The following is a 27,645-nucleotide window of genomic DNA, read 5'->3' on the forward strand; positions in this document are numbered from 1 at the left end:
TTTGGCAAAAAAAGGCAAAAACTACAGCTACAGGTATTTATTTTACTATGGAAAAAATGCATAGAAAAGCAAAGAGCTCACAGGAAATCGCTGGTTCTCTCATTTTTGCATTTCTTTGTATGACAGCCTGGCCAAAAATTATGTCCACACAATTTGGCATGTTTCATTGTGTTACCACAAATAAAAAAAAGTGACCCTAAGGCAATCTAGTGTTGTCAAAAGTACCGACTTAAATACGAAATTGGTACTGGAATTTTAAAAATGTGGCGCTTTGAGTGGATTTGTAAAGTGGACCTTTGTGTTCACACACTCATCAGATATGTCTGTGATTGGCTACAATGATCAATGCATGGGAGTGTTTGAAAGCTCACGGAAGTGTTTGAATTTGAAAGCGTTGTGAAAGCGGGAGTGTTGCTTTCAAATGCTCCTGTGTGAATCTGAGTAAGAGCTTGGTGAAGAATGATGTCCATTTACAACATGTTTTTGAAGCGTTGATCATTGTAGCCAATCACAGACATATCTGATGAGCGTGTTAACACAAAGGCCAATCAGAGGTGTTTACGAATCCGCTCAACAATGCTCAAAGCGTAACATTTTTAAAATTTCAGTACCAACTTGGTATCGAAGTTGGTACTTTTGACAACACTACCCCAAGCACAACTACACAATACGCTTACAAAATATTTAAATAATATTTGAATAATGGGTGAAGATGTCCATTTTCCTAGGCTGGACATCACTTTTGGCCACTACTGTAGAGGAGCTATCTTTTGCAAAACGGTTAAAAAAGAATTGTTGGTGGGCACATAATAAAGTGCCAGTTAACTCAAATTCAAATATCCAGTTCTCATTCTAAACTAAATTCAATATCACAATACATCTCGTAAAGCAGCTTTAATAATGTGGTGACACTACAATACTGTTAGACTGGTAGATCATACTGCAGGTGGTCTCAGTTACCTTTGAGATGTTGAAGTCCAGGGTGAAGCTCTGTCCCTCTCCTTCTACCTGCCACACACACAGTGTGCAGGTGAGATCACAGGTGCTCAGGCTCTGTCTCTCCAGTGTGAAGGTGCAGTGCAGGGTCCGCTGAGAGCCGCTCCAGATGTGGTAGAATGGGATCTCCTAAAGGGCCAAAGACATGTCGCACTGTTTCAAATAATGAAACTAAAATTAATAGGCTTATGCAATGCTACATTTCAGTGCTGTAGGAGGACAGTAAGATTTTTGCAACACATGAAGTATCCAAAAGTTTCCAGATTTTGGCAACCTTTGGCAAACTTTGCACCTGACATAAATAAACTTGCAAGAAGAATTCTGCCACTCGGTAGATAATAAACAGCTTCCGTTCCATTAAAAAAAGTTCTGCACTTGCAAACAATAGATCCAGCTGAATATGACTGTCAGTAAGAGAAACAGACAAAAGAAAAAGTCCAACACCTGATGATTTATGATGCTGTGGCTGCCGGTGCGAGTCTATGAAAGCTCTTCTAAATCTATTGTCGTTGGCATTTTCAAACAGAGCAGGAAAATAGTTTCTTTGTCTCTGACAACAGTAGAACGTCCTGAAAAGCTAATTGTTCACAACAGGGGATTTGGATTTAATTTATGAGCGAGCGCAATTCACCAGATAGAACAGATATGCCTGCATACCCACAGTCAAATAAAATAAGAACATGTATTAAAACAATACATTGTCTGTCAAATAAAACACGTTCAGTGTGACACTCTGATTTAACTAATTATTTAGCTTTATAACACGCTCTTCCCTCATATTGTCTCATTAATTGTGTAGAGCGACACAAAAACAAAGATAAGCACACACTATTTACGACTACACATCAATCATGAACCAATCAAACAGCAAATCAATAAAAGCCAGTGTTATCAGAGAATATGCAGTACCTCAGTTTACTCTAATGGGGGAGCTGTTATACAGACTGAAAAGTCTGCAGGGGAACCAAGCCGAGCAACACACTTATGTAAAAACTAGGGGACGTTCAGGTGAGAAAATGTTTCCTCTATGCACATTTGTGCTGTAACACTGTTAGCTGGCATCTTCAAATCCTCTGAGGAGCTTTTTACGCCAAGATTCCTCCAGAATCTAGAGACGCTCCTCTGAGGCCCGTGCATACATGATCCAGGAAGGGAAACACGAGAAAAAAATCAGGTGCTGCAGCCTTGAGCATTTACATATTGGTCTATATTTAATCTCCTCCACTGGGAAAGAGTCCTGAGATGGGCAGAGTGGTGAGGAAGACGTATGAGAAAACTGCACCTCTCTCAATCCTTCTTTACCCAAGAAGCTGTTAACTCGTAGCCAAGGCCGTGCATGTTATTAAGAGCAGACGTTCTAGGGTCCCTGCTCGCCAATTCACCCTATAATGGGCTTCTTTAGCATCCCCGCACGTTCAGAAATACTCTAATGAGGCGAAACCAAAGAAATTTCCAATTACAGCAATCCGGAGGACATACCAGAAATCACACATCCTGTTAGAAAGCTCAGAGCGGCCACAGTGCCCCCAAGAAAAATAACTTGGCTAGATAACTCTAACTCACTCAATTAAATTTTGAAAAGACCTTGACAACAAAGAACAAAAAGACAAACATAATGTTAGCAGTACATGTTACAGAGGCAAACGGATAAAAATAGAGGGAAAACTGCACAAAGCAGAGTTTTGCAGCTACTTTGCTCAAGCAAAACTTGTTGTCATAACGCTAGAACAATTTGGGTAGTAGCTACGTGACTGCTAAAGTGTTCTGCATGGATGTTAGCAGGTTACTAGGACTAGAAATGATCGCTTCTTAAATTTGATTTGCTTATTTATCATGTTCCAGGCATTTTCTTTTATATGTAATGTTTAATACATTTAATATTTGAGGTTATGGGTTTTGAAAAACCATCAACTCACCCCATCAAACACCTTTAAAGGGATAGTTTTCTCAACAATGTAAATTCTGCCATCAGTTATTCACCCTCATGTTGTTCCAAACCCAATTTTTTAAACACAAATTAAGATATTTTTAATGAAACCTGTGAGGTTCCTGTCCCTCCATTGAAAGTCCAGGTAATCAAAACGTTATAACGTGTCATGAAGTGATAAACAAAAAAGGTCAAAGTGTGAATAAATTAATGAATCCATAAATTAATCCTTATGAATAGAAGGGTTTAAAGGGTTAGTTCACCCAAAAATGAAATTTCTGTCATTAATTACTCACCCTTATGTCGTTCCACACCTCCTGTAAGACCTTCGTTTATCTTCGGAACACAAATTAGGATAATTTTGATAAAAGGGGGCCTCCATTGCCAGCAAGATAATTAACACTTTCAGATGCCCAGAAAGGTACTAATGACATATTTAAAACAGTTCATGTGACTACAGTGGTTCAACATTGATGTTATGAAGCGACGAGAATACTTTTGTGTGCCAAAAAAAACAAAATAACGACTTTATTCAACAATATCTAGTGATGAGCGATTTCAAAACACTGCTTCATGAAGCTTCGAAGCTTTACGAATCTTTTGTTTTGAATCAGTGGTTCAGAGCGTGTATCAAACTGCCAAAGTCACGCCCCCCAGTGGTGAACCATAGAAATTTCAAAGCACTTACGACGTATCAAAGCCTCGTTTACTGAAATCACGTGACTTTCACACGCCGAACCACTGATTCGAAACAAAAGATTCGTAAAGCTTCGAAGGCTTCATTAAAAATATCTTTATTTGCATTTTGAAGATTAATCTTAAGTCTTACGCATTTGGAATGACATGAAGTGAGTAACTGATGACAGAAATTTCATGTTTGGGTGAACCATCCCTGTAATTCAAGAAGTGCTGCAAGAGAGAGAAAGTGTTGCATAGAAACGCACCTGATAGCCGGCGAGTAGTTTGCTCCTCCAGTGCGCCTGTGGCATGTCGTGAATTGAGAGGCGGAGGTTGTGGTAGCTGTCTTTGAAGAGCAGGACGTGAGGCTCGTCAATCAGTCGACCTCCCAGCTGTCTTTCCATCTGCATCACCTCCTGTGGAGCAACACGGCACAGTACAGTCGGTCAGGCCACGGCCCTCATAACCCCGTTCCCTTCCCCATACGCTCCTTTAATGTCACGCCAAGGTCAAGGCAACTCTGGCAAACGCACTCCAAATCCAAGGGTGCTGTGGTAATGAAGGTCTGGGCTGAGCTATTCGTCAAGCGCTCATTGTTCGTGCATCAAAGATTCGCTTAATTTCATTTCTGCAGCTGTGCCAGGAGAAATTTGTACTCGCACGTCTAATGTTTTCGTCTCAGTGGGGTTGGTACGGCAAGGCCATTTGTTGCCATCAGAACGGCCATCTGGAATTAGGTAATAATATCCGCGCACATCCTGGCTGATCTATCAATTCTTTTTCAGGGCACATCTCTCATGCTAAAGCAGTGCGCAGAGCAGAGGTCTCTGAAAGCCGAAAGACTCCCATCAAAGACCTCTGCTTGCACAGAAGAACTATGGCTCAAACGATATGATGAATTGGACGCCGAGGTTAGAGGACTGGCAGACCTTCCCAATCAGGACGGCAATCTTTCATAACACGCAAACTTGCTAACAAAACAGCAGCACAAAGGTAAGGACTAAAGGAAAACGAAACAGGTGAAGCGTTCCTGAGAAGCGAGCTGCGGCGTGTATAAAAGAAAGCTACTTGAACGAACAGACAACAAATGGAGGAGAGAGATGGGGGGTGCAGTAATTACCATATGTTTGATTCTTTTCTGTGTGAATGTGGATGCACATGAATTGTATTTGAGAGCGCTTCTAATTAAGATGGAGAATCTCAGTGATTTTTATCTGCACATGGACGATTCAATTTTCTGCACTCTTTACCATGTATCGGCAGGCCCAGTTTCAATTAAAACCGTATAGAACCTGTTAATTATTCATTTGCAGTACTTGCTGTACAAGTACCATATTATCTGCTTAAAGGCACAATGTGTAAGATTTTTGGATTAAAATATCAACAGTGTTATATATTTTGTTGACTTGTGTACTTACATTATCCCAAATGCTTCCAAGAATGTTTTAATCCAGAGAAAAAAGCAATTTTAACGAGGACACGGACCGTGTCCGTGAGTTGCCTATCAATGTCACCCGCGTTACTCATAATTTCCGGTTTCATTTTGTAGAAACCATGGAAACACCAAAGATGCTTTAATATACTATGTGTTTTATTAGACAGATGAGCAACTGTTTGGATACATTCATTGACAGAAAACTAATAATTGCATCAAGCTACGCCCTTGTTTTAAATAAGCGACCTCTAGTGGCAGAAAAATACATATTGTGCCTTTAACTACAGTTTCCAAAGTGAGCTTCCCACTGTCAATTTCTTAAGTCAGTCTATCTATCTATGTATGTATGTATGCATCTATGTATCTAATAATATAATATATAATTATGATCAAATTTCACTCACGTTTGCTTGTCACAATGCATTATGTCTTTCTTTAGAATTTGGCCAGAACAAAGTATCTTAATCTGACAAAAAAGCTAAAACTAAAAATTCTAGACATGAGCTTTGTCTCCTGTCCCAGCACAAAACACCCTTTTATCTTTTTACAGACCACAAGTGGTTTCATGGGAGATAATGAAAGTAGATTCAACCATTTTTACTATCAGAGACGGAAAGTAAAGCTACATTCTCTCTCTATTAGCACAGTAAAGATAGAGACGTTGTCATCTTTCATGGTTATTCGGCCCAGCCACCGAGGTGAATTTTAAGAGAACCGAAAAGGTTAGAGGTCAATGTTTATCTCATTCCATTAGGGTGTATGTCAGTCAATGGCACTAAGTGCACTAGAATCTGAAGAGGAATATAATCTCTCCACGACAAAAGACACTTTATTTAGACGACAAGAATCTAATTTTATGTACTCGTCTTAAATACAATCACTCTATGGGCAGAAATTAGCATTGCAAATTGCCACTTGCAGACTCTGATCCTGATTCTGACCTATCAGCACTTCTAGCTGTCGAGTAATGGGAGACACCAAAGAGCTTGCCAATTATCCCATTATAAAAAAAATCTAAGAGCATGCATACCAATGCAGACACAGTCCAGCCTATCCACCCTACGTATATTAACAAGGCCAGCTCAAAATGATGAGCAGAAGCATGTCAGTCTTGGCCCGCCGCTGCCGCATCCCAGCCAAGAACTGAGCTTGCCATTTGTGTGTTTGCTTTTAACATATGTCTCAGGCTGAGGGAATACTGGCCTTGTTTACACCCCATTGTCTTGTTAATAAATTGTTACAGAATTTCATTAAAGCAATCCCTTAAAAGCATACCCTTACAAAAATGTACCTTAGAAGTAATATACATTGATATTTAAGTAAAAAGTGGCAACAAAAAAGTAGTTAAGATTAGAGACAACTGTAATAATAAATATAATAATAATGTCTATATAAATAATACTATATTTACATATAGTTTCTTTTTTATATATTACTATTTATTTTTGACAACATGATTTCAAATAAAAATATAAATTCATTTATTATTATGAATGAATGAATGAATCAATCAATCAATCAATCAAATCAATCAGACTGACGAAAGACATTGGAAAGACATTTGTCCCCTTGCACAAAAATAACTACTAAATTGTTTTTGGTCATGTCTTTTCTTGCCTGGGGCACCAAGGGAGCCAGAAATGCCACTTGTTCGCCTTAGAAAAAAATAAGTGCTCGACATCCCTCACAAGAACTTCAGTAACTACACCATTTTGGTAGAAGCTGGTCACCATAGTAGTTTTTAGTAAGGACTCTTTTAAAGTACAAAGGGGGAGGGAGACAAAGTAAAGTTCTCATGGATAAATACAAGATGGTGATGACTTAGCCATAGAAAATACTTTAGAATAAAAGGATTTCTTATTTTTGACAGTGACTTTAGATGGAAAAAAGAAATCTAGGACGAATACCACCCTCTGACTTTTACTTACTCACTGGAAAACTGAGAGCTGGAGCAAGAGAGGGTGAAAAAGAGAGTGAGGGAGTGATATAATACAAAAAAAAAAAAAAAAAAAAAAAGGAATGGAGAGGAGACAGAGGCAGCTTAACACTGGTGTCTTCGGGTCAGAAGAGTAGTAAGCTTTAGAGAGACAGATAACAGGATTACGGGAAGCATGGCCACAGTCCTCGCGAGCCCACAAACCCTTCATCCTCGCAGGCCTGGACAGCTCCTGTGGTGTGCTGAGCCGGGGCTCTGACGGACTAGTGCTGCACTCCATTTGGGAATACAACAGACTCTTATATAGTTTATCTCCCCTAGCTGTCTTTGACAGAAGGAGGTTAGATGCTCAGCCACAACTCACACTCTACAAACGTTCCTCCACCAAACACACACAGGCAAAACATTTAAAAGCAATTCAGGCAAAAGGGCAATGTGTTTACAAAGTTCACGGTAACCCAAACTTCCATTAAGATAAAACACTTAATGCCAACTCTCAGAAGACTGAACAACAGTGGTCAAAAGTTCAATTTTTGTTGTTGTTGCTCTTTGCCAAGGGTGTTCTGGGTAGCTGTGAGGGTGTTGCTAAGCTGATCTGTGTAGTTGCTAATGTGTTCTGGATAGTTGCTAGGGTGTTGCTCTATGGTTGCTACGATGATTTGCGGTTGCTATGCCGTTCTGGGTAGTTGCTAGAGTGTTGTAAAGCTTTTTGCTATGGTGATTTGTGCGGTTGTAAAGGCTGAATGTGAGGTCAAAAGTCAAAAGTTAATATTTTAATACTTTGGTTTGTTCAAACCCAAAACCTTTAGTATGAGCAATAATAATAATGACGCTTGCCTTAGCATGCACACTAATAAATTCCTGCAAGTAAATCAAATAAAAAGCTATTAAACATGTATGCAGAGTGTGGTCTATCCATTTTGTCCCCATTGGCTTGCCAGTAATACGGTACAAGAAATAACCATCATACCATATAAAATTAAAATGAGCACGCCATAAATTAACAACCACTGAGACAAGTTTGTTACGCAACATCTTAAATCAGTGAACTGCATAAAAAGGCTTTGATTTTAATGACAGCATAGATCCGCCGTAATAGAAGATTTCTTCCAGTTTTTAACAACTTAATCTCAACTGTCTCACAGAGCATAAAGATATGATAGCATAACAAAGTGACTGACATTGACTAATTTCCGCCTGGTGTCTTCCACGACTTCTCAGCCGTGAGAAAACAGACCTTGCACTTTCTGAGCTGATGAGCAAGTCAGAAAAGTCAGAAAAGAGATCTGAATGATGGAGGCAAACATTTCACAAATGTAAATCATCCAGACATATGTCTGTGAGTTTTCTCCAGCTGGTGATAAGGTTATTTTTCTCTTTCTCTCTCTCTCTCTCCCGCCCAACCAACACCTCAAATATTTCCTCTCTTGCCTCCTCTCTCTGATTAAAAACTAAAAATGTGAGCGATGTGCGAGATGCTTTCCAAACAAGCATGCCAGAGAGATGAATTTGACGAATCAGAGCAACAGTAAGTAGGCTTTTTTTCGTCTTGTTCTCTCACATTGTCGGGTAATGAAGCCGACTGTCTCGTTAAATGTTACGTCAGTGATCAAAGCCGTGCACCATTTTTGCTTTCTCTCCCGGTAGCATGAATGCACGCACATCTGCGCAAATTATGCTCAGACGTTAGACGAAAGGTCAAATATGAGAACGCTCGCTCTCCCTCTCTCTCTATTTGTTTCTAGCCCAGTCAGCAGATTAAAAAAAAAAAAAACACCAGACGTGGCTCCACAGACATTTGGCTACTTGTCTGAAAGGTCTGAAGGGAGAAGAGAATATCACACGGGTCTTGATTAAATGTGAACAACATTTGGAAAGAGGCACCAAAGGTCATCGCTCATCCATCTCTGAAACGAGAGGATATTTTACAATCCACTGCCTGGTGACAAGCCAGATAAACCAGTGAACCCGAAACATTCCTCTGCTGGTGCTTCAAACTTCATTCGCAACATGTTGATGCTAGCGCACTATAATCTGGATCTTTATGCTCTTTCTGCAGTGGCTGCATACACTGCCAGTTGTGATTTGTTGAAAGGTCAAGTGCTATAGCGAGATCACGTTAAGAATGAAAGAGAGCCAAGGTGTAGTGGTTTGTTTCTTAGCCTGGCCCAATAAGGTCAGGTTTACATTTGGATGTCAATAATTAACCACATCAATGGAAGTGTCTCTTACAGGTGCTGTAGTAGAGCTTTAGGAGGGTCGGCTATGACATGTCCAGCTACGGTAAAACCAGCAGTGGATGCAGTTCTGTAATGGACCATTGTACATTAAATATTAATCTAATTGGTCCCATAAGACTCACAAACATATTAAAAGCATCTCTGCTGAAATGTCACTGACTCCCAAAATGTCATACTTGTGATTAAAGACAATGACATTGTTTTAATGTGGTTTAATTAGGAGATTAAAGATTGCTGTTGTTTTAGGCACAACCAAAACTCTGCCTGACTGAGAAAGAAAGAGTGAATTGTAAAGAATAGTTTGTTAGAGAAAGGAAAATGTATTTGTATAGAGCGACAATTTCTTAGCCGAATGGAAGAGTGACAACCATCAAAAACAGTGGTATCTTATCCACTGGTGGCGCATTACTGAGTTTCAAAGTAATGAAGTAGCCCAGCAGCAATCAAAATACAATTAATATTCACCCAAGATGATGGTGGAGAAAGAGACACACGCACACACACACACAAAAAAACAATGCATCTCTGTCATGACCGACTCTTCTAATGCTATGCTAATTCCGAAATCCTCTTCTGTTATCAGCAACGATTAGCATAATAATTCCATCACAATAAATCAGCCTCACATCTTTGAAGGAAAGTCAATCAGGGACTCAGATGTGCTTCTCAGGGGGTGAAGCACCTGTTAGACCACAAACATACAGAGGTATAAAGAGTACCTGAAAACCATACTTGAGTAAAAGTATAGATACCTTACAGTGAAAATGACTCCATTACAAGTTACAAGTCACCAATTCCAAAACAACTTGAGTAAAAGTCTTACCCCCAGTTTCACAGACAAGGCTTAAGCTAGTCCTAGAGCTGTTTTAACTGAAAGCAACTTGTACTGACATATCTTAAAGTATGTCAGTGCCATTGTTTTGTCTCAAGATGCACACCAGTAATTTTTTTTAGCGTACGTTTATAAAAGCTACTTAAATATCCTAATTGAACTAAGGCATGATCCTGACGTAGGCTAAGCCCTGTCTGTGAAACCGGGCCTTGGAGTATCTGATTTTAACAGAACTTAAATATTTTTTTACTAAAAGTAAAAGTACTCATACTAAATATAGGCTCAAAGATGCACTAGTCCTCAATACCTAAGAGACATGCCAGTGAAACACAAGAAAGAGTTGATTTGTGAGAAGTGCGATCATATTTATTTTCTATTCAAAGTAAAACCGAATACCTCAAAACTGCAATAAATCAAGGTCGACACAACGGCCTCTTACACGTCTATAGAAAAATCAAGTCTCAGTTAAGCTCAAGTGCTCAAAAAGAGCATAAGTAAATCAATATCTTTCAAAAAAGCTATCTTCAATATAACAGATAAATAAAATAATGTTAAGTCCTCATCTCCTATATAAATCACTAGCGATTCACAACTACTTGCTATTGCACTCACATTCACATAAAGTAGGGCAAAACACGCAGTGCCCTGTAGATGGCTTATTTTGTAGCAGAAATAAACTGCTGCAGAAAAAGTAAGGTGCCATGCAAAATGTAATGAGTAAATGCATTACTTACAACAAATGTAGTGAAGTAAAGAGTACACTTATTCAAAATTGTAGTCAAGTAAAGAGTTAAAGTTGCTAATATCTTTGATATCTTTGATGTAGTAAAACTACAGAGTAGCCAAAATGATACACAAGTACAGTAACTAATTACATTTACTCAAATACTTTACACCTCTGCAAACATACTGTACATGAGTTCATAAATGCTTGGACAATGCAATGCAAGATTGTAAGCATGTTGCTTTACATGTATTCTTTGCATCATTGTGGCAGTTAAAAACCCTCAGTGATAACAGCAGTTGACGTGAAATAGAAATGACTGGATGTCGACCTTTACTGATTTATTGACAACTTTTTACGCTTGTTTAAAACATCTTGGAATAAAATGACACATGAAATTGCTGGCGTAGCAAGAAGCAGGGTTCCCAAACTGTTTGACCAATGATTTTTTCATGAACCTTCCAGTTGTTTCTGATTCCTGTATGGGGAGTTTAAGAAATCATTTTGATTTGATCAAAGAACTGATTTATCGAAATGAACTCTACGCTAGAAAAAATATCTACAATTAAATAATAGCAAAATAAGAAAAAAAAAAAATCTACATTAATTCATTTAGCAAATGCTTTTATCCAAAGCAACTTAAAAATGAAAAATGCAATATAAATGGTTCAGTAGTGCTGCAATTCAAAGCAACAAAAATTTTCAGAAGGGTTGGAGGTAAACTCTGCAGGACAGCGGCACTCCAGGACCGACGTTGCCTATCCTTGGACTAAAGTAACAGACATTTTTACAAAATTTAAAAATGGATATTTCAAGGTTTAATATGAAGTGTTTGCATTCACATACTTGCATAGAGTATGCATCCGGCTTTAGGAACAAAAATCTTCTCTCTTTTCATACTGAGATAAGCATTGTGATCTCGACTCCCCGCTAAACCACCCTGTGAAAAACTGCCTGTCCTATGAGGAAATTGAGGCTTACCACAACGGTCTGTGCAGTTGAGGGGAGTGAAAAATGCAAATGGGGCGAATTCATGGAAAGCAGCTCTACACGAGAGCATTGCATGACTGAGTCCGTTCACGTATAAAGGTTCCCCTGGAGTGGCCCACTCCTGATCAAAGGCAAGGTTAGTATGAAAGGAGGTCATGGGTTGAAAAAGCATATATATTAGCAGCTCAACACCCTGGCTATAGATAAAAGCACATCACACATCCTCACCTGCAATTGTTAAACAACAGCAACTTCTGTAAAATAAAAAAAATAATAATAAATAAATAAATAAATAAAAGGGCTTTTCTTGGGGGGGGGGGGGGGGGGGGACAAATCACCACTTCAACACTTCACTTTAAAATGACAGAACAGTGAGCATTCTCGTGGACCCTTTGGAGAGAATTGGAGAGGAGGTGCTCACATCCATCATAGGCTGGAGCACTTCTCATCTCTGCATGGCTAAGAGCTCATTTTAAACAAACCTGGCAAATTCCTGGCATCTCTTTCGCAATCTCTTTCCCCTGTCAGCCCACCCTAGCGGGGCCCAGCGGGCAGCTTTGGGTAACACAGGTCATTCTTTCTGGCAGGCTCTCACAGGCTGGAGTGGGCAGAGCAGGGAATGGGCCCTCTTACTTTGACAGTGAGAGTGGAGCGGAGCTCAGGGGCCACGACCAGAGAGTCTCTCCTTTTCATTTACTAATTAAGCATGCAAATGAAATCTTAACAGTCTGCTCAGACGTGCTCCTCGAGGGAGGTTGCTTTGGCATTAGCTCTTGATTATTCCTGATCTGTTAGGAGGGGGAGCAAAAAAGAAAAAAGAAAAAAAAAGTGAAAGCCAGAAGGAACTAAAACAATTTGACTGCGCTTGATGAAAAGAAAAAGAAATATGTATATGCATGTATGTATATATCAGCCTGGTGCCATTGTTAATACATAGATATTAATACGCAACTTTCAAAGACAAAACTTACATTTTTGAAAGTTTGGATAGGTGCTGAAACGTACAATATGGACGTATTGGCAGCATTTAAAAGTAGCATCATTACGTTTAAAAAAAAAAAGAAAAAAAAAAAAAAAAGTAAATTATTTACAAATCTTTCATGTCATAAAGAGATATGTATAATTTCCCTTTTATCATTTTATAGATAAATGTAAGATCCCTAAACCCCACCTCGAACCTAAACATACCCATTTTATACAGAATATTAAAAGAATAAAACATAATGTGTAGGACAATTACATTTTTAGTAACAATATAGCATTAAAGCGATATTTTGAGCCGCTAATCCTACATCTACCCCTAAACCTATCAATAACCATTTCTTAAAACTATGTAACGGTTACTGTTATAAATAAAAGAATAACAGAAAAACGAGCGTAATCACAATCATTTAATTTATTGCGAAAATGTCAAAAGTGGTACCAATAGTAGTTCAAATGATGATGAGTCTCAGTCCTATCTGGTGGTAATAGTTTATGGGGTAGAGAGCAGAATTTAAGTTATTAATCCATGAAATTATGAATCCGGCTTCTGTCCGTGAAGGCGCACGGTCATTTCAAACATCAATACACTAAAACACGACATGCTGCAATCTGTGACGAAGCAGGTGAGAACCAATGATCATTCGATATCAGTGCTGTTAACCATGTCGTAACGCTTCTCGAGGGCACAACTTTCAAATTTGAATCATAACGAGCGCAGGCTTTGACCGTGATGGTCGCTGCTGCTGAGAATGAAGATGAAGATCGGTGGATAAAGGGCTGAATTAGGATCAGTTCCTTGCAAACATATGGATTCTAAAGATTTGGAGTACAGTGAACAAATAAAATTTATGTGATTTGTGAATTTATGATGTGTTTTGGTGTAACGTTATCTCAAGGTTGTATTGTCAGTCGCTGCATAGGAGAAAATGCATTTTGTCTCTCACAGCAAATAAACTAAATATTACAAAATGGTTAAATTACAGAAATGTTATTCATTTTAAGGTTTTAAAATGTAGTCATGTTTAACATTATGTAATCCTCCGAAACAAGTTTGCCGCACAAGTCAAAAACAGAAATTTGAATTAACCCCAACAGAGGTGATGACAATAAAGATTGAACAATACAAGCCAAATGTATGTCATAGAAAATCCCCCATCATGCAGGAGACAAAGGAAATGACAATTCAACATACTGTACTGCTGCTGAGCCATTGGAACCGTGTGTATGCTAGTTATGTGTGCCTGGCCCTTTATTTTTATGATTGGTCTTTATATGCTTGGTCTTGGTGGACTAGATACCAGCAAGACATCTTTGGTCAACCAACAATCAAAGAGATTCACTCAACAATGAAAATTCTATCATTTACTCACCATCAAATTGTATTGAACATGTATGACTTTCTTCCACAGAAAACAAAACATTTTAAAACTGTTTTCATGCTTGTTGAATTTACAACATGAGGGTGAGCAAATTGGGTGAACTATTCCTACTATGCTGCTATAAATTGGTCCTTTCGTCAGGGTACAAGTGGACTGTGATTAAGAGACAGAAGACCAAATTATAGGTAAGCAATATACAATTGACATAATTACAGATATATGTGACACATGTTGGCAAAATGAGTCACAATGAGCAAATTTTCAAAAATGAGTTATTGTTATTCCCATTCTCTATTAAAAAAAACTTCAAAAATGGTGTAGGATTTGTTGGAATCTGACAAAAAAATGACTGAGCTACACCTGTTTGAAGTTGATAGAGTCAGCAAAGTCAATTTTGAGAAAAATTGAGTTAAAGTTTTCTGAAGGTTCTGAAACAAAAACGGCATTTTTCATGGTCAAAGGATAGGTACTCCTCTCAGAAAACATACAAATAAAGATACTTTTAGATGCTTATTTACTATTTGGATCATTAGGATCACTTAATGAACTCATTTTTGTAAAAACCTAAATTGTGACCAAAATTGACATTTTACACTTGTTTTGCCTGTATTTGAAATGAGCCCATGCGCATTCCGACCTATTTTGCCAGCGCGGGTCACATATTTTGAATTCACCTTTAGTAGGTCCTGTGTGTCGTCCATGCAGTAGATGCGGATGTTGTACTCCAGCGTGGAGCAGTAGGCGGGACCAAACAGCAGCAGTTTTAGCCGTTTAGCGGCAGCCATGCTGAGGGACTCCCCGACCAGAGCAAAACGGCCCAGCTGCTCAGTAAACACCCGGCACGTCTCCGCCTCCAGCTGGCAGTAGTACGGCTCCGACACCACTTCCTCACCCAGCTGAAGTACATCCTGATGAGCCAATGAGAAAATGACATGGGGATCAGAGGGGAGGGCAGAGAGCAACTGTGTCAGTGAAGTTATTGGAGAGATGGTCAACTCCTGCCCTGAGGATGTTCGGTGTCAGATTTTAGATACAACGAAGTGACTTGGGTGAGCAGAAACTGAAAGATCTGCATAATGAACTGTGTTCTGTGCTCTAATGAGACACTAATAGCAGGAGTTCATTGTGAATCTTCACACATGGTAGTGCCCACTAAGAGATCAGAGCTTCCCCTTTTTTCCTTACAAGCAGGGGAAAAAAGTCTACAACTCAGACTTATGTGAAAAGATAATAAGTTAAATACAGGAAAATGAGCAATTAAAACAAACAAACAAACAAATAAAAATACAAACAAATTTTATGCATTTATTTCACCATTCTGATTTGTAAAGATAGCTAAAATTTTACATTTTACTACATTTGCTGGTTAATCTACATACACTATACTACTATGTACTAACTTTTTTTTCCTTTTTTTTTTTTTTTTTAAGAAATACAGTGACATATTATATGAAAGATTATTACAATTTAAAATGGCTGTTTTCCATTTTAATATATATTTTTTAAATATAATTCATTCCTGTGATGGTAAAGCTGAATTTTCAGCATCATTACTCCAGTCTTTAGTGTCACATGATCCTTCAGAAATCATTCTAATATGCTGATTTGGTGCTCAAGAAACATTTCCTACTGTTATCAATGTCGAAATCATTTGTACTGCTTAATATTTTTGTGGAAACCAAGATTATTATTTGTTTTTTTAAGATTTATTTATGAATACAAAGTTCAAAAGAACAGCATTTATTTGAAATAATTATGTTAAGTTATGAAATCTTTTGAAATCAAAGTTATGAAAACTTTTATAACATTATCAATCAATTACTGTCACGTTTGATCAATTAAATGCACCCTTGGTGAATAATGCCTTAAAAAAAAAAAAAAAAAAAAATTCTTAATATACATATGTGACCCTGGACCACAAAACCAGTCGCACAGGTACATTTGTAGCAATAGCCAACAATACATTGTATGGGTTAAAATGATACATTTTTCTTTTATGCCAAAAATCATTAGGATATTAAGTAAAGATCATGTTCCATGAAGATATTTTGTAAATTTCCTACTGTAAATATATATAAAAAAATATTTTTGTGAGGGGATATGCATTGCTAAGGAATTCATTTGGACAACTTGAGCTGTTTCTCTACTAATAACCAGGAGAATAAACTAATTAACAGGTTGCCATGCGCAATATGGAGCTCATCAGGGCATGGCAAGACAATTCCTTTAATTGGATGTATGAATCCTGACTGACATCAGAGATGTCTTCAAGTGTGCCTTATATAGACTAATACAAAGAAAAATGTATTAAAATCACGAGAAAAGGCATTCTGTCAGAAAACGTGACTCTAGCAAAGGCCAACATTATAGTGAGGGAAAATGCCGTTTTCTCACAGTCTCTGGTCAGATACAATCACATAATAGCTCCCCAGAGTGGCTTTAATTAGAGAAAAGGCAAGTGGGATATGTGGCGACAGAACCTTTTGCAGGAAGCTCATCAGAAAGATTCCTCACACACCGGCTCTCTCTTTTTCTCTCGCTCACACCATTATCTAATCAAATACAGAGAGGCGGCCCTACTGTCATGCACCTCTGGATCCGGGCCAGGAAATTACATCCAGCAATCAATAAAATAAGCCACTATCTTCATCAGTGAAATTAGTATTGGCACAAGCCGTTTTCCATTTGACCACAATGAAGTCTAATTTTTTTTTTCCATTATAATCTTTTTTCTTTTTCAAACGACTCTGAAAAAAAAAAAAAATCATCCTGCGGTTCGATAACGACACGGACTATATTTCATTCTCTTCTGCTCGCATTTTGCTGATCTGCGTCCTCTGGAGAAATTAATTGCTGCGAGTCTGTCTGCCAAGGCTCCTTCCAGGACAAACTTCCCTGTGTTTTTTTCCCTCTTTTGTCTGCTGTACCTGGCCAAGAACGGCGACCTGCCGCCGATGGGCTATATTTGGGGCAGGGGATGATTAAAAGTGCTGCTCTACCCTCTATCTAAGACAGGCCTATTCATTCTACTGCCGCCCCATTGCTGCCACACCAAGGAGCCTGAATAATTTATGCACAGTATCAAACATGAAAGAAGACCTTCACTCTCTTCCTCCGCCCTTCCTTCTTAGGTTCCTCCTCTTCTTCGTCTCTGTGCCTGATGTATCTCGCAGCGACCCGGCGCGGTTCAGTGCAGATTTGGAAAAGCCATCAGGCATAATGAAGGACTCACCCCGGCTCAGTTTAAAGGTGGGTGCTGATGACCATGGGATGGAATGAGGAAAAGATCCATACAATTAAATGGAGATTAAATGTGAAGGTATGAGAGAGAGGTGAAATGAGGAGTACGCTGATGGAGACACTTCAGAGCTTTATTGTCTGAGAGGCTATTTGAAATGATTATGACGATACAGACCATTTGCCCCCATAAGATATTCAATTCAGTAGCAGAATGATGAGAGAAAAAGAGATGGGAAAGGGCAAGAAAGGTGAACGTAAGCATGAATTCCTCCTACATACAGTTCAACACTTATTAAATTGAGGCACTATCTTATAGAACAGAATCTTTATTTATCGCCACACTAATGATGCATGGAGCTGATGGAATTTGTTCTCGTAACTTCACATGGTGTCACCATGTGGGGTTGGTTTCACTGGAGAAACTTGTATGCAAGTGGGTAAATCTCACAAAAATGTCAAATCTATTTTTCAGCACCCCCTGCATATTAAAATAAATGTAACTCTATTTTGCATATTTTTTTAAACCCCAAGTACATTTTCTTTCCCCAAGTACATTTGCAATTTTTTTTGTTTGTTTTTTTTAATCCCCAAGCACATTTTATTTCTTCAGGTACATTTCTACATTTCAGATTTTTGAGCCAAACATATTTTAAATGCAGAAAAAATAATAATTCAAATTCTAAAATAATTTATATTCATATATAATGATATACAGTGAATGGGACCAACCAGTATGAAGCTGAAGAAAGTGCCTCCATCCAAAGCAAAACCTACTTCACACGGCTCCAGGGGGTTAATGAAGGCCTTCTGAAGCGAAGTGATGCGTTTGTTTAAGAAAAATATTCAAAGTAAAATATCCAACTTCCACCAGACCACCTTCCGTATTCAACTTAGGAAGAAAGTGTAACGCCTCTCGCAGTTTAGAACGCTTACGCTATGTCCTACACCTTCCATATTCAAATTACGAAAAAAGTAAGTTCAATATGGAAGGCGGTGTGGTGGAAACTAGATATTTTACTTTATACCTTGTAAATATGGATTTTTTTTTTTACACAAACGCATCGCTTTACTTCAAAAGGCCTTTATTAACCCCCGGAGCCGTGTGGAGTACTTTTATGATGGATGGATGCACTTTCTTGAGCTTCATACTCGTTGGTCCCGTTCACTGCCATTATAAAGCTTGGATGCGTCAGGATATTTATTAATATAACTCTGATTGTGTTCATCAGAAAGAAGAAAGTCATAGACACCTAGGATGGCTTGAGGGTGAGTAAATCATGGGGTAATTTTCATAATTTCAGGTGAACTAATCCTTTAATTAATTTTCAAAATATAAAAAAAAAAAAAAAAAAAAAAAAAAAATATATATATATATATATATATATATATATATATATATATATTTAATTAATAAATTAATTAAATTGTATTGTATAAGAATATATTACATAAGAATTATAATGAGATTTTTCTCACATTATGGAAATGGAGAGGGAAAATTAGCTTTCAATCCTGTTCAAACCTGCATCCTTTCAGTTATCAGCCAGATCTTTACCACTAAGCTAAACATAAATGCACAAACGCAAACGAACACTGACCTCCCATGTTCCCTCATATGACTGCTTCTTGAGACGGATGGCCCAGTTCTCCAGGCACGCATCAGAGCAATGGTCCATGCTGAGGATGACTGGCCGGGTGAGCACCACACCGGGTGGTCCGCAGCTCACCACGGGGCTCAGCAATGTCTGACACCCAGCCAGGGGCAATCTAGAGGGAGGCAGAGGGGGAGAACATGGTCAGGATTCAACCAAAGGGATCTGGATGGATGGCCAATGTCAAGCACAGAGCAGACTCTTTAAAAAGACGGGCTTCCACTATTAATCAGGGCTCTGGTGCTCTGTTCTGACTTTTCACACTCTGCATTCAAGCCCAGTAGGGAAGCTGTTCGTGAACACTGTATGAATGCATGAGCAAAAAATAGCCAGACCATTACCTGGTGCTTCGCTCCGACAGGAAAATCTAAAACAGGAGAACATTTCCCTCGCTGCGGACCAAGGCTCATTTGCATATAACAGACAAGGCACACATCACATACACACAAGCTTTTGATATCTCAAGCTAGCATTAGTCTTAAATCTGAGCGGCTCTCACACACACACACAATCATACACGCCAGAATGTGGAGATTGACTTCAATTATATTTGACGCTCTGTGCCGGGCCTTTTAAAAATCTGATTCAAACTGTGCATTCTTTCTTCGTGAGGCAGATCCACAGATTGTTTCCAGGGACCTACCTCATGTCTTCCTTCTTCTGAATGGTGAGATAAATCTCATAAATCTTCCCTCTGGGAATGGCCTCTGGCGGGATGAGCAGGCTGATTCCTAATGTAAATAGGAACAAAAGAGACAAAGTAGGCTCATTTGTTCAATCTGAACACAGATTTTGTCACAGCTCACAGTGGGTCTTTATGTGACAAAAGCAAATGCGGTTAACGCTGTTACAAATCCACAGTCAAGGGCAAAGATGTCATCTACCAGGTGTACCTTCAAAAACTCTTTCACTTTCTGTCCTGGAGATGAGGACAGGGACAGGAAATGCCTAAAGCTGGGTTATGTCTATGAAATTAAAAGCATAACGTGCACTTTTAGAGATTGATTGATTAATTGATTGATTGATTCATTGATTCATTCATTCATTCACAAACAAACAAACAAACAAACAAACAAACAAATCAATCAGTCAAATCAAATCAAATCAAATCAAATCAAATCAACTCAACTCTGGAAATTGTGACATACAAAATGAAACTCAACTAAAATATTATTATACACTATTATAAATCTTTCTGCATCCGAACAGATTATGGTGTCTAAAAAAAAAAAAATATTACTATTGCTCAAAATTTGGGTTAGTGATTTGAACAAACCCCTATCCCTAAAAAAAAATAAAAAAAATAAAATAAAATAAAATAAAAAAAAATAAAATAATAGATTAATGCTGCTATGCTATGTTTATAATTACTTCAGTGCTTGGTTACTTAATTACTTGGTGACCGCTGGTATAGGGGATGCAATTATACTGCCTTCATTCTCAAAACCGCAGCGGAAAACAGCATCTAAAGTTGGGCGTTATATTTTGAAGGACAATGGGTCACATTCACTAAGTATGCATACGCACAAGTTCATGAACAAATTATAATTAAAAAAAAAACTTTCATACTAAAACTTACATAAGAGGTCTGGAATCTGGGTCTGTATAAAAGGAGTTTATTGTCTTTGAACTGGTTTTGAGAATGGCACACTTGGCATTGCTGGAGGATTTGGCGAGACCGCCATATGTTTGATGGGAGTGACGAAAGTCTGTAAAGGAAAGGTTGTGCGGAATGCCCTTTTATGAAGATATTAAATGTTAGAGATGTTTATGCAAATGACTAATCTTATGCAAGCAGGCCGCTCATTTACAATAGTCCAAATTCACTAACATTAAAACGAGATTAACAACAAATTCATGTGTGTACGCACGTGTTGTGAATTAGGCGGATATTTTTCATGAGAAGTTCTCCTGTGTACAAATACAAAATAATCCACACAATTATTAGTGAATGAGACCCAATGTTCTTAGCCGAGGGAGCCCTGGTTATTTCATTTCCACTGCCTCGTGAGCTGTCTCTTTGACCGCGAGTGATTCATAATGTGACAGCCTGATGAACCCTCTGTCTGTGATTAAGGAGACTAATTGGTTTGAATATACTCTGGTGGTGTCCTTGGAGTGGATAGAGTTGCAGGCACTATGAATGTGCACGCTGCATATCGGCTTACAGTGCCACGGCTGACAATGAAGCCACTGGCTCGGCTCGTAGAATATGCAGTGAGGTATCCTTCAAAAAAAAAGAAAGGAAAAATAAAACAAGACATTGCCCAATTACAGCTGTTTCTGTCGAAAAACGAAAACGGTCGTCATTGTCATAACACAATCATTAGTGTATAAATGGAAGCACGTCTTTGCCCGCTCTGCCTTGTTGCTTGAAAAACGTCTCTAGAAGATGTTTGCATTCGCTCGTGCCCCGATTTACATAAAACTGCTTGGATTACCGTGTAATTGGATCACTTCACCCTTCCATTTTAGGCCATGTCGGTATAATAACATTGCAGTTAACAAAGCTACAGTGTTCTTTCACAACACTCCTGACTAAACACAAAAACACATTTTGTACTGTTTGCAGTACAATCAAGTATAATCTTACCAGTGTTGGGGAGGGTTAGGCGGCCACCCAGGAAATTGAAAGTGCCGTAGGAGGTGTTGACGTTGTCTCTCGGTAGCGTTTTGAAATATGTCTGAGAAGAAAGGCGGTTCATGAAGTCGTTGGGGTCGCTGGGCAGTTTGCCGTTGTGCAGCGTGTGGGAGCCATTGGGAAGGGGCTCCAGGAGGGGGCCGTTGCTCATGGAGAACTTCCCGGCGACTTCATGTCGAGAACGTAGAGTTCCCTGGTAGCTAGTGGTGGTGGTGGTCAAATCAGGCTGGATGGTGAGCAAATGAGAGTTTTCTGTAGAAAAAAAGAGAAAGAAATGAGTGAAAAACACTTCGAAAGGTCATGCTGGTTAAAAGTACACAGCACAAATTGAAATTCAGTGCAAACGCACAAATCCATGGATGTAGCCGGGCCCTTGCACTGAGAGAGACTCACTCGTAAATAAATCAATGCCTCCTCCTCCTCTTTAGCAGCCACAATCAATTCCATACAGCATTTAAAGAAAGCCTGGCAGTCACAGTTTAAATTTTTTACACTTTAAATATAGCTTACTGTGTGGCTTCATTCAGGTTCAAATCCCCAAAATCCAACTCCATATTTCACGATTTCAGAGCAGTTCTCATGTTTTTCCACATTAAACACTTTACATATGTAAAAATAAAAGTGCACAGCAGTAGGCAGATTTGTTTCGTGGGAGGATCAATGGAAATCAGCTTAATGCTACTATTACCAAATCACTTCCCAAAGTAGCAGGCGGACGAGTGAAGGTCTCCTCTCACTTACAGCTTCAAAGATGATTCAAGTAAAACCAAATAACAAACATTTGCGAATCATTTGTGAAGATGACACACAAAACTATGACTACCTCGGTTTAACGCAAACAATGCACAGACACGGACACATTTGCGAGACTGTGGGCGGCTACGGCCACAGGTGGTACAGGAACACGGGCACTGGGATGAAAGGATGGGCGTGAAACACCGTGACGAGGGGTGGATAGTGTAGAGAAACAATAGCCTACTGCTGCGGGCTGCCCTGCGCGGTGCCCACACACCTGGCTTGGTGGGCTTGATGCCCATGGGCTGGAAGCCAGTGGTGAGGATGGAGGAGTCGGCCACATCTGCATCAAGACCTTCCTTCTTCCTGCGGTAAACCAGCACCAGTATGATCAGCAGCAAAGTCAGACAGAGAGCCACCACCACGATTCCCACATACAGAGCCACATCCTCAGCACCTGACGCCGCTGCACAGAAAGAGACACATGTGTTACGCATAGTCATTTTAGATACCATGTTGTCAATATCCACATTTATTTATTAGTCAACAATGAGATGATTAGGCTGATATTACAAGATGTAACTAAAATGTTTTGATGCCTCAGTTTACTTGAAGCATGTCAGCTTCTAGATTGTAGATCTGGCACAAAAAATTATTTTTATTTAAAAATTATGGTTAAAACAGAAACATAAAAAGCTAGATTTTCTCTGTAACATTTTCAAATAATTTATATTAATTATTTTTATTAATAATATTAACATTGTGTTACACAATACTAAAAGGATTATTATACATTCATTCAAACAAACAGTTAAAAAGGTTTATGTATATAAAACTACATTACCATTCAAGTTTGGAGTCAGTAAGGCTTCTTAATGTTTTTGGAAAAAAAAAAAGTCTCTTATGGACTGCATTTATTTAATCAAAAACACGGTAAAACCATGATATTGTGAAATATTATTACAATTTAAAATAACTTTTCTATTTAAATATATTTAAAGTCTAATTCACCAAAATGCAAAGCTGAAGTTTCAGCTTCATTACTCCAGTTTTCAGTATCACATGATCCTTCAGAAATCATTTTAATATGCTGATTTGCTGTTCAAGAAACATCTCTTATTATCAATGCTGAACACTGTTATGCTGCTTAATATTACCACTCATTTATTCGAAAGAAATCTTATGTAAATGTCACTTTTGATCAATTTAAAGGTGCAATGTGTAAATTTTAGGAGGATCTATTGACAGAAATGCAATGTAATATACATAACTATGTTTTCAGTGGTGTATAAAGACCTTACATAATGAACCGTTATGTTTTTATTACCATTTCTATCTACATACCCTGAGAGTCCCCTTACATGTTAAGTCACCATTTTGCGCCGGCATGTTTCTACAGTAGCTCTAAATGGACAAACTACTCTACAGAGCGCGTTTGCTTGACTAGCTACTCTCTGCTGTCTAAGACAATGGCATATTTGTCCTGTGTTGGCCACCATAGCTTCTCTATATTACAATTCACAACCTTACCACTAGATGCCGCTAAAATTTACACACTGCACCTTTTAATCTGTCCTTGCGGAATAAAAGTTTTAATTTTTTTTTTTTTTTTTTTTTTTTTTTTTAAGTATGCAGTATATTATGTATACTGTGCACAGTTTTACGTGTGAAACAGCTGAATGGCCTACTGCAATTGCCAAATGTGCAGTAAACAAAAGAGAAGACTGTAAAGAAGAAATTTTTAGACAAAAAACTATATACTGTGCAATGCATGCAGTAAGTATTACACTCCAAGCATAGCCTGAATAGCTGGTTTAAAACTGCTTCAAGTAATAATCAACGTCAATTTTAGAATGGAATACCTGTTCTTCACGTGCATTACTGTGTAATCTGACGTTAACCAAATTTTGCCAGATGCCAGTGTTTTTTTTAAGGCATAAAATTATTAGCAAACAGAATTACCTAAACCTGACTTGGCTTGCATTGTGCATAAGGGAATTAACTGCTGGGAAAACATTTCAGTAGATATGCAGCTTCCCCACTGCTGCCTCCTTAAAAAGGTAATCATATCTGTGCTTCAGTGGGTTGTTCTGCCGTTGGAAAGATGGGAGTGTTTGCTGGCAGCCTGCTACATCAGCATTCTTCAAGTTGCTGAATTTATGGCCATGATTTTGAAAGACAGTTCCTTCCAAAAAGAGAGAGGGAGAGAGAGGCAGTGTGTGTGTGTGTGTGTGTGTGTGTGTGTGTGTGTGTGTGTGTGTGTGTGTGTTTCTGACAGAAAGCAGATTTCCTTATGAATCCACATAATTTCATGTGCCCCCTCTTGTTGTGGCCTGCAGCTTTATGGCTGAGTACCCAGAGACAATCACATCCAAAATTATTCTAATCAATTGTGTCGGTGGGGAATGGGATTTGTGAAGGTTGTCTCTGTGGCGTGCTGATTTTTGGGTGGTAGAGGTGTCTGCGCTTACTGCTGGGAGAGACCCAGTGGCTCTGCATTGTGAAGAGAGACTGCAGAGGCGTATTCAGGCCGATTTAGATGCTCCATGGACTGACAGCTAAAAACTATGAGGAATCGCTCAGCCAAAGCTGCTGAATTCTGGGGTAGAGTCAAAGCTGTGCATATGGGCCATATCACTGAGAATTACGCACTGTCCCACATCATAGTCCACTCCTGTTCACAGTGGGGTCAACAGAAGGGCAATTCAAGAATAAAGGTGCATGTTTTAATTAAATGTAAAATGTTTTTTTGATTAAAAATAAAAGTGTTTGCATTTATATTTAAGTTAATGTATTGAAAAATATGCTGTAAAGAACAGAAGTTAAATTTGTGTTAATGTTAATAGTTCGTAAAATCATAAATTGTTGTGTTTCAATTTATTTAAGTGACAATTTACCGCCGAAGCATTTTTTTATTTATTTATTTTTGCTCACAACCTTGTTTAATTTAGATGGAGGCAACAAAGTTCTTTTTTTAATGAGTATTTTTAGCCCTTTATTTGCCCTTCATTAGTGTGAACAAAAACACACAGGAAGTTTCTCTTTGACTCAATCACAACACAATCACACTCTTATCCTCACACTCTCTGCTTGTTTTTTTGTTTTTTTGGACTAAACGAGAGTGAGATTGTCAAAGGAAATGATTAAATTAGAATCACCCCCAAGCCCAAAATCACACAGACAATTAAAACAGGGCTGTCAATTACCATTATGCCAGCCTGCGTCATTCTAATTAAGCTGTCTTCTAATTATTCATCACACTCTTAATCACCAGTTGCAATAAACACCCTCATTGCTATCAGCGGAGATGTTACCTAAGACAATCTACACTTCTCAGGACTACAGGTGCCTGGTCCAGTTAATTTCATTCAAATATAGCTCCATTATACCGACGTGACTTCAGAGTATCGCTAATGCCGCTCAGGAGTCATCGGCAACATGTCTTGACATGTTTTGTGTGAACGCGCCTGACTGATGACTCTGTCAATACGACATGATACCGTGCAAGCAGGAGGGTGGCCGAGCTGCAGGAAGTGGCATTTCATCAGGGCTTGTTTTATGACAGCTGGTCAATCGTGAATGACTGAGCGCATGCAAACAGGAATCGCTCCTGCGTCTTGATATCGACGATGCATTAAGTATGTCTGCGGGAAGTGAATTTGTCATGGTTTAAAAGGACTTATGATATCATAAACTGAAAGTTGTCGTACCGAGAGATGATAGAGGGTTGGGTTTGTGCCTGTAGCATGTGCAGTCCAGGTGCAAAAAAGAAAGAAGATTAACAGGCTGAAGTGTCTGTAAATCCATAAAACCCTGAGAGCGGAAGCAAACTTACTCTCTACTCTCTACTGAATCATGAAATGCAGTTTCTGTGAGAAAAAAGTAAAATAAATGAATAAAAAGAATATATATTAAATTATTATATAAAACATCCGATGTATTATCTTGTCCTTTTAACAGTTAAGGTGTTTTCCCGTGACTGACAGCGCTAGTCAAAGCATTTGTCAGTTGCGTCTTGTTCCGTGTTCACAACAATTCAGTCTTTTCAAAGTAAAAGTCTTCGCTACTGACTGACACACTCATAAAGACAGTCTTTGCTGCCATCTAATGGCGTAATAATGTAACTTCTGTTGCTGTTCATGGTTAGGGACAATTTTTTCCGGCGGAAGGAAGGCTTTTAGTAAAAGTTTACTTCATGAAAATTGCATTAATATATATTTTTGGCTTTAATATTTGTATTGTGTGGTAGCCGTTTTATAAAAGCAATAAAGTACTCGAGGCTAGTGCTGTATCGTGAATAAGTCACGGCTGAAGGGGTTGCAACGCACTTCAGCCGTGACTTATTCACGATACAGCACAGCCTCTCGTACCTTACTGCTTACACACACACAAACACAATTATAAATCTGACATTTTTGTCAAAATTGAGTTATTCACATATTCTTATTCTGTGACAACTTATTTACCTTATGTGATGTTTTTGGTAATGTTTTGTTAATGTACATTTAGGACCTTTTTATTTAGAAAACCAAAAGGTTATATCTACAAAGTCCAATGGAATGCTCAGAATGCAGATAGAACCTTATAATTCCAAGGGATATATATATATATATATATATATATATATATATATATATATATATATATATATATATATATATATATATATATATATATGTATGTATGTTTTATTTTACCTTATTTTCCTCACATAAGCTGCATATATAAATTTATTACAAATAAAAAATAAATAAAATAATATAATTAATATAATAAATTAATAATAACGTATTATAACTATGCAAAGCATGTAACAATAATGGGGAAAATAATAGTAATAATAATAATAGTAGTAAAATAATAATAAATGAAATTAAAATAGAAATAAAATTATAAATATTTAAGAATAAAATAAAATAATTACATATGCAGATAAAATCTGCGTGATCCAACACATTAAGCTGTAGTGCTCACTGAAACCCATGCTAAAAATAAGTTTTTGTTAATTACAGTAATTTAAAAAAACTCTTTAAATTTTACAATGTTCAATTGTCAGAGATAGAAAGCATTCTATTACTTATAACAATGTAAATATACTGTTATATTTAAAGCAATATACAGACAAAGTATATTAGTATATTATATTGTATTATCCACTTAATGTGCTACTGCCAACACTAGCCACAGCTCCAACAAAATGCAGGATGTGTTTCTCTCCCTTCCTATTCACCAGCTTTTTTTTTTTTTTTTTTTTTC

At 38.0% G+C, this 27,645-nt stretch overlaps 1 protein-coding gene across 5 annotated transcripts in view; it reads right to left on the reverse strand.

Annotated features, from left to right (window-relative positions):
* The window catches only part of unc5a (unc-5 netrin receptor A), a 225,442-nt gene that overhangs the window by 7,782 nt on the left and 190,015 nt on the right, over window positions 1-27,645 (reverse strand). For 3 of the 5 annotated variants that reach the window (XM_051860879.1, XM_051860881.1, XM_051860883.1), the window contains 7 exons: window positions 22,634-22,855; window positions 21,607-21,906; window positions 19,657-19,744; window positions 18,960-19,128; window positions 14,796-15,029; window positions 3,868-4,017; window positions 961-1,125 (listed from right to left, as the gene is read on the reverse strand). In XM_051860879.1, coding sequence (XP_051716839.1) covers window positions 961-1,125; window positions 3,868-4,017; window positions 14,796-15,029; window positions 18,960-19,128; window positions 19,657-19,744; window positions 21,607-21,906; window positions 22,634-22,855 — 1,328 coding nt within the window. The remainder of the gene's footprint in view (window positions 1-960; window positions 1,126-3,867; window positions 4,018-14,795; window positions 15,030-18,959; window positions 19,129-19,656; window positions 19,745-21,606; window positions 21,907-22,633; window positions 22,856-27,645) is intronic. The other 2 variants (XM_051860880.1, XM_051860882.1) reach the window with 1 other exon arrangement.

This window comes from Ctenopharyngodon idella, chromosome 14, assembly GCF_019924925.1.
Source record: "Ctenopharyngodon idella isolate HZGC_01 chromosome 14, HZGC01, whole genome shotgun sequence".
Lineage (NCBI taxonomy): Eukaryota > Metazoa > Chordata > Actinopteri > Cypriniformes > Xenocyprididae > Ctenopharyngodon > Ctenopharyngodon idella.